This window comes from Musa acuminata, chromosome BXJ1-10, assembly GCF_036884655.1.
Source record: "Musa acuminata AAA Group cultivar baxijiao chromosome BXJ1-10, Cavendish_Baxijiao_AAA, whole genome shotgun sequence".
NCBI classification, from domain to species: Eukaryota; Viridiplantae; Streptophyta; class Magnoliopsida; order Zingiberales; family Musaceae; genus Musa; species Musa acuminata.
Window position 1 is genome coordinate 30,095,428 of NC_088336.1, and position 10,171 is coordinate 30,105,598.

At 35.0% G+C, this 10,171-nt stretch overlaps 1 protein-coding gene across 4 annotated transcripts; it reads left to right on the forward strand.

The window, feature by feature from the left end:
- The first annotated feature begins 1,888 nt into the window (after window positions 1-1,888).
- Window positions 1,889-9,002, forward strand: LOC103969020 (glutamate--cysteine ligase A, chloroplastic). Of its 4 annotated transcripts, XM_065087876.1 has the most exons (17): window positions 1,889-1,960; window positions 2,120-2,471; window positions 3,546-3,741; window positions 3,968-4,075; window positions 4,651-4,743; window positions 5,703-5,786; window positions 5,973-6,041; window positions 6,117-6,187; window positions 6,273-6,341; window positions 6,496-6,589; window positions 6,735-6,824; window positions 6,915-6,995; window positions 7,146-7,238; window positions 7,488-7,568; window positions 7,659-7,728; window positions 8,477-8,566; window positions 8,662-9,002. In XM_065087876.1, the coding sequence occupies exons 2-16, from the start codon at window positions 2,140-2,142 to the stop codon at window positions 8,563-8,565; spliced, it is 1,620 nt and encodes a 539-aa protein (XP_064943948.1). In that variant the 5' UTR covers window positions 1,889-1,960; window positions 2,120-2,139; the 3' UTR covers window position 8,566; window positions 8,662-9,002. The 4 variants fall into 4 exon arrangements, with proteins under 4 accessions (XP_064943948.1, XP_009380691.2, XP_009380693.2 ...); XM_009382416.2 differs by having other exon boundaries at window positions 8,477-9,002; XM_009382418.2 differs by having other exon boundaries at window positions 3,591-3,741; window positions 8,477-9,002.
- Window positions 9,003-10,171: the final 1,169 nt, after the last annotated feature.

The following is a 10,171-nucleotide window of genomic DNA, read 5'->3' on the forward strand; positions in this document are numbered from 1 at the left end:
TTTCCATAACAATAATCATTTATTTTATACAAAAGCATAACCTATTTTAATATTTTTAAGTCTATTTTTACTATAAAAACAGCTATTTATTTAAATACTTATCCATTTGATCCACTGGTCCAATCAATTAACTCAAACCTCGGACTTAATTAAAACTCGATAACTATGGTGCCAATCATGTATCTATCATCTGCCTCCTTACGGTGCAATGACAATGACAATGGCCTCTTTCTTTTTCTTTATCTCGCATTGTTCGAGACATGTTAAGATCAATGTCATTACCAAATACCTGCTACGGCACTTGGCAATCGCCATCTCTATCTCGTCTTGTTCCTTTTGTGTTCCCCAATCAATTGAGGGAGACGACAGAGTTGTTTGAGCCTCACTCGATGATTATTGTATGGGTTGCTTTCCACCCACTTCATCTTCTTTGACTGCTCCAAATAAGCTCACCAAAACACATTGATTTTGTCTATGGCGTAGTCCATTCAAAGATGAACTGATAGAGACAAACTTTTCTAATTATTCTTCAATAATAATAATAATAATAATAATAATAATAATAATAATAATTATTATTATTATTATTATTATAATAAATACTAGGAAAAGAGAAGAAATAAGAGAAAAAGAACGTAAGTGCTCACGTCCATAGGATTTTCGTTGGGCCCCACCATTCACTGCCTCTGTGCTTTGCCCACCTCACGGACGCAAAGTAATATGGAGGGGCCCATGGTTTAGACGTAAACAATGGTTTATAATTTTTATATAAAAAATTATAATATCGGCGCCATCTGTCATTATTTTTATCTAAGTCTATTTATTATTATTATTATTATTATTATTATTATTATTATTATTATCACTTAGGTTAATAATTTAGCTTCGTGCAATACTCTCGTTAATCCCATATCAAAAATAGATAAAATTAAGATAAACTTATGAATATACGATTAGTGTATTATTATAATTTTAATTAAATATTTTGTTTAATAGTTTAGATCAAACGGAACTTATAAGTTAGTAATGTTAAGATATTTGATATTAAAATCGACTTAATATTAAGACATTATGAGCTCGAATAGAAAAAGATTATTAATTATATATTAATATTTTAATCAATGATTTAAGTTAAACGAAGTTGATAGATTCATTATGCCAAGTGACATTGTAGTGACGACAATAAGAATTTCAATGGATGATAATTTTAAAATTTTACAAAAAAAAAAAATTAGAGGGCCTAATAAAATATTACATAAATTAAAAGGAATAATGATTTATGACTAAATTAATAAGTTTTACTTTTATGGGTTACAATAAAAGCAGAAAAATATTGTTATAAAACCTATTACTAAATAATAATATACTATATGAGAGGGAGATTTAAGTGTACGAGTTTATTTTCTTGATATTCCCTCTTGATTAGAATTTGAATGATTCTCTCGCATTAGAATATTTCTTTTTCGAAGAACAAAAAAATCAATTTAATGACTTAATGTAAGGAAGATAATTCATAAAATAATAATTCATTTAATGAAGGTCACTTCGTTAATTCAATTATTATTCTATGAACGTAATGTGTCATGTATTATTATTATTATTATTATTGCGAATGTTTTGTTTGGGTTGAGGAGAATGTCATATAAAAACAATTATTTTTTGTGTAATTCATTTTATAGGAAAAAAAAAACGTAATTAAAGGGGAGGAAATTTCAAATTGAGGACGTGGCGCCTGACGATTCGCCCTCGCTCGGGACGCCGTAGCGGGAGCGCCGCAGCGGATCGTGCGGGCATTTAGCCTTCCAACAGCCCCTGGCTACGCGTCACCAGCGCGCGGGGCCCACCTGGGGCCCCTCCGTCGCCCTATTTAAATCGCCACGCCGGTCGTCGTCGTCGTTCTGGAGTTCCATTTCCCTTCTGGTCGTCCGACGCGCTCGCGATCTCTGAATCAGGATCGCAGGTGACTGCTTCGTCTTCCTGGAGTTCTATTTCCCTTCTGGTCGTTGTGTTCGATTCGGAGCAGGGCTATGCTTTTCTAAAATTCTCTCTTTCGGATCTTCTTACGAAGGTCAAACGTCGCCGCTTGTGTAAATATTCTTCTTCTTTTTTTGGTTTTTAGGAACTTGTAGGCTGGAGGTTATGGCAACCATCTCCGATTTGCATCTCAATCGGGTTCCTTGTCCGGGAATCCCTTGTGCGAATTCTGTGACGGAGTGTAGTGGTGCGCGGAGGAAGAGAGAGGTTAGGTTTAGAGCGTTGGGAAATTCGGACGGGTTGGGGTTTCTTGTGCCGAATGGGGCGAGGAAGTCGCGAGGGTTGTGTTGGAACGCCCGCGGGTCCAGAAGAGCGAAGAGGATGGTTGTCGCTGCGAGCCCTCCTACCGACGACGGGGTGGTTGTCACGGAGCCGTTGATGAAAGAGGACCTTGTTGGTTACCTCAATTCTGGTTGTAAGCCGAAGGAGATGTGGAGGTATGTTCCTCAGCTTCTGTTACTGAAATCTCTGGTTTTCCCTGCTTAATTTTTAGCTTTTTTCTCAGTTATAGATCAGACATACTGCTGCTGATAGTGCGTTTGAGATGCGTAGCCTCGTCGGGATATTTGCAAATGAGATTTTGGTTTTCTTCTGTGATGATCTGTTTGCACAATTTTTCTTATTAAAATTTCACCTGGTAATTCTCGTGCTGAAAGCTTGGGTTATGTCCAGATTCGTAGTGTTTATAATATGTTCTATGCGATGCTCTCTACAAATGAACTATTACTGATTTGTAACTTGATTATGATGCACTCTACCAATGAATTCTTAATTATCTGTACGTGATCTGGACACTCTCTTAATTATATGTTCTGTTGCTTGGGTCAAACTTACTTAACCTAACTGTTTATGGAGGATCAAGTATTATAAATCCCATTCTTTTTTTTCACCGTAAAAAATTGCTTGGTATAACAACTTTACCAAAACACAGTGTCTAAGCTAAAACTTTTATGTGGAAATTGCAGGGTAAAATTAATTTACCCAAAAAACTTGTCGTCGTACTTGAGAATTTCCATTATAGTTGTATGTTTTGAGTATATGGAGCACATTGGTATGGAGCATAGAGAATTATATATTGCACTGTTCAGAGTGCCAGAAGCATGTTTTTTATGTGGTGCATGAGAATGGTCAAAGATACTTCCATCTGGCTTCTTTTTGCTAATGGGTCTCAAATATTTTGATCGTGTGTTATCCTATTTAATGATAAAGAAGAGGGGAAAATAAGCATTTCTTTATAATTCTTGTTAGTTTGTTTTAGTTCTGTGTCTGCTGCTAAATTTAAAGTTCTGATGAGCCACTCTGAGTAAGAACTCCTTTTTTTGTTAACTTTAGAGCTTCTTGATTATGAATTTGATCTTTTGCTATAATATCTTTGGTTTATGATTGTGTTGTTCATAGTTGATGTTCAAGGTATTATGTTGTTCATATTGGTCATATAGTTGTGACTGCTGCATCCCTTTTGTTGACAGAGGAGCACATTCTTTTTTTGAAATTGTTATTTTTATTTTCAGTAGCTGGGAACTTTTGTTGACAGAGGAGCACTTTTGTTGTAACAGAATTGGCACTGAACATGAAAAGTTTGGTTTTGAGGTTGGAAGTTTACGCCCAATGAAGTATGAACAGATCGCAGACTTGCTCAATGGTTTAGCAGAGAGATTTGATTGGGATAAAATTATGGAAGGTGATTATATTATTGGTCTCAAGCAGGTAAAAAAATGATTCTTTGTTTACATCAAGAAAGACCGTGTTACCAACGGTAACCTTGTTGTCTCTGCATCCAATCATCTGACTCATTGCAGCAATGACAATTGTTCTTATAGTACCCTGTCATTTGCCTTGTTTCAACTGCAAAGATTTGGCTATTGTATAATATGGTGCTCCACCTTGTATTTTCTTAAACATGTTAAATGGAAGGTCTTGGCTTATTGTGCAGGGAAAGCAAAGCATTTCATTGGAGCCTGGTGGTCAATTTGAGCTTAGTGGTGCACCACTTGAAACACTGCATCAAACTTGTGCTGAGGTTAATTCACACCTTTATCAGGTTTGTATGTAATGATATTATTTGCTTCTTATCTAGTGTTATTTTGTATAAATATCTTTATAAAGGTGCTAGAAACAAAAGATAACTTAATTTTTGTTTCTGCAAATGTTGAAATTATCAGATGTATCTCTTCGAGGTGTTCAAAGAGTCAAATATCCATCTAAAATTAAAGAACTACAATGAATTGATCTGTCAATTTTCGTATATATTCTTGAAAAAGGTTATTCATGATTATTTTAGGACATGAACTCATTTTGACATTTGAAGGGCCAATTCCAGAATAATCCAATTTGAAGGGCATCTGGCAATTTTCCTAGAAGTAACCTCATCTATTAACATCAAGCTCTAGTGTCGATTCATCACCCTTGTTGATAGCATACTCAAAGTATCATCCACTAAATATTTTTTTGAAGTATGCACAGGTGTCGTTGAACTAAATTTAAACCTCAAAATTTTATCATTCATGTCTCACAAGCTCTGTTTGCTCATCTTAAGAATGGGAATAACTATGATTAAATTCAACACATGGTTTATGTGTTTTTTGTATCTTAGTTTGGTTTGTTGATGTTAAATAGGTAAAAGCAGTGGCAGAGGAATTGGGTCTTGGATTTTTAGGCATTGGTTTTCATCCCAAATGGAGGTTGACTGACATTCCTGTAATGCCAAAGGTATCTGTTTTCTCTTGGTTTATGTGAAATGTTTATTAGAAGAGACTGCCAGCTAGCAGGTGTATGCATCTTGGTTCCAATTGCTCAAGTCAGGCTCTAATATTTTAGCCATGCCACTGTTTTTTGGTTACTCTCTAGTTTGTTAATGCTCTATGTATGCAGTAAACTCTATACAAATTGATAATTTTGGAAAACTGTTGGCATTTCCTTATAATTTGTATGTTACCATGCTAACATTCCCATACAATTTGATAATGTTGGAAAACTGTTGGCATTCCAGTACAATATCACTTTTGTGTTTCTATGATTTAATACTGTTATGGCTTCATGTTTCCTTCTATTTTCTATGTGAACATTAAAGTTTTGGGATATGTTTAGTATGATAAGTAAATCTTGGATATTATTAACCTTGTTTAAAGATAGTATCATAAGTTTAATAATGAAATCAACTCATGTACTGTTAGTAAATAATTGTCTTAATCAAGGTTTTAATTTTTAAATATAGGTCTAGGTTCGATGCTAGTCAGTATTTAATCTTTTTTTTTTGGTGATATCAGGCAGTAGAGGTTGGTATACTGCCTTCTATATTAGTACTGTACCAGGTTCATTGGTTGTCAAAGCCGGCACCAGACTGGTATTTGAGATATTGGTTCTAATTTCATACTCTTTTAACATATCGATAAACTTCCAATATTTATAATGAATGATTGTTGTCCTCATTTATTTTCTTCTAATATACTTTTATTTTTTTTCTGTTGTTTTGCATTTATATTTTCCCTAGATTGAAAGCCTTACAGTTACTACTTCTCATTTGACTGTAATATCCAGGTTTCCATTTTTTATAATTAGCAATCTTGGCATGGGATAATATGCTTCTCAAAACATGTTCATGGATATTCTTCAGTTAGTTTCTTAGGTTCTTTAAGTTAATAGGCTTTCTAAGATAATGCTTTTCACAGGGAAGATATGAGATTATGAGGAACTACATGCCTAAAGTTGGTTCTCTTGGACTTGATATGATGTTTCGGACTTGTACAGTTCAGGTGAAGTTGCAATTTTTTGTTTGAACTAGACTACAGCTCTTCCTTGTCTATCGAAACTTCCACATTATAAAACTTTCTTTCTTCATGTGCTGAACACCAAAATGTACTTGCAGAGGTTAGAATAGAGATTACATGCCAGATTACCATTGAGAACTGTGAGACACTGACACAAATTTTTACTTACAGGTTAATCTTGACTTCAGTTCTGAATCAGATATGATTAAGAAATTTCGTGCTGGTCTTGCTTTGCAGCCTGTGGGTACTAATTTTCTGCCATGTAAAATTTTTCTGCTAGTTGGCTCTTCAGCTACTGACTGATTCCTGAACCAGATTGCAACAGCAATATTTGCAAATTCGCCTTTCACTGAAGGAAAGCCAAATGGTTTTCTGAGCATGAGAAGGTTTCTCTCAACATCATCTGTTTCCTGCTTTATATTTTTTACTATTTGGCAATGACATTAATTGTCATTTATTTCTGCATTGCAGCCACATATGGACTGACACTGACAATAATCGTGCGGGAATGTTGCCTTTTGTATTTGATGATTCTTTTGGGTACGAGAATGTTGGCGTTTAGCTTCTATGACAAAATAACTCAATGTCATGGTTATTGGAAAATGTTTTTTAAATTATGATTTTCTTATTGAATTGAATATGTGCTTGACTTTGACTACTGTAACCATCTTGTATGTGTCTATTTTTTTTCCAGATTTGAGCAATATGTGGAGTATGCTCTTGATGTTCCTATGTACTTTGTCTACCGAAAAAAGACGTATATCGATTGTACTGGAATGTCCTTCAGGGTTTCCTTCCACACTTGTTCTTTTATATTTGATTTTCATATCTTTAGTAGACAACTTTTGAAGTTCAGATGCAGGATTAAATGTTTTCTAGCTTATGGTTTTGAACTTTCTGTTTGAGAACCAATGATTACATGCACATCTGCAGGATTTTATGCGAGGAAAACTTCCTTCACTTCCTGGGGAGCTTCCAACTCTGAATGATTGGGAGAATCATCTAACAACCATATTCCCTGAGGTATCTATGCCATTAGTGATTTCATTGTGGTTGAATGTGTAAACTCGCCTGAACGAATATTAAATAGTAGTTATTTACACTTCTGTACAGGTCAGATTAAAAAGGTACCTGGAAATGAGGGGTGCTGATGGTGGTCCTTGGAGGAGGCTATGTGCTTTGCCAGCATTTTGGGTATCAGTATTCTACATGTATTTCTAAGATAGTCCATATTTTTTGAATATGTGATGTGCTGACTATTCTGGATCCTTAACATGAATTCTATCGATTACCTTGTTACTTCTTTTCATTGTTAGTGGATCTGATTGTCTGTCTTATTTGCAGGTAGGCTTATTGTATGATGAGGTTTCTTTACAGAATGTTTCAGAAATGATCTCTCATTGGACAAGAGAAGAAAGAGAGATGCTACGCAAGAAGGTACTTAATTATCCTACAATATTACCATTTACTAGATGAAGTCTGCTGCAAGTTAATTATTGTTAGAATTTCTACTTAACTCCCAGTCTCTAAATTTTTTGATTAGTAGATGACTTTATGGTTTTCAGGATGCTAAATATCAATGTATGCCAAATGTAGGTTCTTATTACATTCTGCACAAGGAATCATCTTATGCATGATACAGTCTATTGTTATGAGAGAATTTTATGATAACCGTGAAATGAACAGGTCCCTGTGACTGGATTAAAGACACCGTTCCGGGGTGGCCTGTTAAGACATGTTGCTGAAGATGTTCTGAAGTTAGCTAAAGTTACGTCATTATTCAGTAGTACTGGATGCATGGAAATACACTCATTATGAGGCTATGAAGTTTACCAATCATTCTTTCTGATGTTGCAGGATGGACTGGAGAGAAGAGGATATAAAGAAGCTGGGTTCTTAAAAGAAGTCACTGAGACAGTCCAAACAGGTATCATTTTTTGCAAATTGTCTATTACTCATTAATGCATTATTCTATTGACTCTAATTCAGAATATGATACAGATTGAACTGGATAAGCAATTTGTGAATCCTTGCATGCACATATGTTAAGTATCATTTCATCTGTTCCCACTAAGAATGATTGAAAAAAAAACATTTTTTAAATTACCTAATGATTGAACATTACTGAAGGTAATAATTGTCTGTCAATGCAAAATCAAGTTGCCACAAATAAAAAGACAAAATCCAATTCCATTGTACATATGTAGTGAAAGGTGACCTTGCCAGTGATGTTTTTTACTTTTAGATAAAATTAAGGCAAGAAAGATGTGAGATATGGCATAGTGATTTAAATTTTAAACTGTGAAATATTAGTTTTCCAGAAAAACAGAAGGAAAAAAGATTTCTTTGGTTTCAGTACAAGGAATGGTGCATTATATTCATTTTATAACCTATTTCAGCAATAAGTAAAAGCCGTAGATGCTAGCCACTGCCTGTTTGTTGTTTATAATAAGATGAATGTAGAAAATTTATTGACATTTTCATGCTGGGTGATGTGGCCTAGTCATAATCCATGCAACCATGAGACCGCTTCAGCATGTTGAGACACGTGTGAATGCACACTGCTGTTAGTGTTACATGCCACCGTTTCAAACCGTTTTGTTTAAGCATCTGCACCTGTGGTATTCATGAATATTTTCTTATTCACTTATTGTGCACGATCAATCGTATAACAGGAGTGACTCCAGCTGAGAAACTTCTGGAGTTGTACAATGGGAAGTGGGGAGGCAGTGTTGGTCCAGTTTTTCAGGAATTGTTGTATTGAGGTACCTGTAAGTTTGATATCAGGTGCATTCACGTTCTACCGTGATCCAATATTTCAACCTGGAACAATTTCAGAGACCATCATGGTCATACTCAGGTTGGTGCATACTTCATCCACATGTCGAGGATCGGCCATTGCCTGGTTAAATGGCTTGGCAGAGCTTCAGTTGTAGGAGAGAGAATTGTACTCCGACAAACCTTTGATTTTGTGGTCATCTTTTGTGATGAAGTTTCCCTGCTTTCCATTTGATTACCCAATGATACAAAGGTAATAACACTGATTTTCCATGTACACAGGAAACTTGAGATCACATGATATAGATGACCATCATTATAGATGATTAAGGGCTGAAATCTTATAGTCATGGTTTGGTCGGTTTTGATGTATTTATTCTATTATTGAACCAAGGCTACTCATAAGTTTACAACTTTGTATTACATGCAGCCATACATAATCTCTCAAATGCTCTCCGAAATGTCCAAGAGGAACTACTGTTCTTGTTGAAACAGAACAATTAGACGAGTAGATACCGAGCAGCTTTTCTTGTATTGAAATATACCTTTTTCCTGTCAAGAAGGATGATTTGTCTGTCCATGTGCAATCTCCTACTGTTGTTGGATGCCTGTGGAGATGCTGACAGCTTATGAAGCGAATACTGTGTGGTTTTACAGGTATCATAAAATATTTAGATATTAATATAAGTTGTTCATATCGAGTTAATTCTTTTCCTATCATAAAATATTTAGATATTAATATGAGAATTTATTGATATCATGTGAATGGAGGCGGAATATTGATATCACGTGAATGGAGGCGGATGCCAAAAGGTGTTTCGTTCGTTCCTTCCTTCCTTCGGCCACCATAATATCACGAGGGCGGCTGAGATGAATTCTTCTATGGATCTTCTTCACATTCCACAACACTTGGCTACTAACTTCATGCCTCTCATTCGTTCCCAAGAAAAGAACAAAATGGTTCATATCATAAAAGACTTTATACCTCTCATCCATTCCCAAGGATCATCAATCACAGAGCCACGGAACAAAAAAGAAAGAATCCGTGTGTGCGGCGCGGCCCTAATGAGAAAAGCATGGAGCATTTCTACTCATTGCACATGTTCTTTCCCCACTTCTCTCCAAAGGAGACTGGAATTCGCATCTTGTTCATCCACATCCACCTTTCTTGATCTGATCCGTGTAGTACAAAGTAGGCTCATGGTTGCGGCATTTCCACGGGATTGATTACCCCACCCACTGCCATCATCATCCATCTTTTTCCCTGCTTTTATTTGAAAATTAGTAGCTTTGTTCTCTTCTTTCTTTTTTCCTTTTTTTGCTAAAAAAAAATTAATAGCTCTCTAATTTAAATTTATCCACTCAAAAAGGACATCAAACACAAGTTCAAAAAGATAAGATCCACATACCATAATAAAATCTTCACCAGTTACACTAAGGTTATACTTTCAAAAATTTTCGGATAATGATTAAGTGATTTTATAGATCATGTTTAAATTAATATTTTATCGAATGATATTTTTATTTTTATTATTTTATTTTTATTTTTTAATAGAATTTATAATATCACTTTTGTGAAATTGATGGGTTCC

Bases quoted from the DNA above. Each gene is read 5' to 3' on its own strand.
- LOC103969020 (XM_009382416.2), top strand. From the start codon at position 2,140: ATGGCAACCATCTCCGATTTGCATCTCAATCGGGTTCCTTGTCCGGGA. The intron at 6,590-6,734 runs GTTTCCTTCCAC...GCACATCTGCAG, and splicing joins GTACTGGAATGTCCTTCAGG to GATTTTATGCGAGGAAAACT. The intron at 7,569-7,658 runs GTTACGTCATTA...CTGATGTTGCAG, and splicing joins ATGTTCTGAAGTTAGCTAAA to GATGGACTGGAGAGAAGAGG.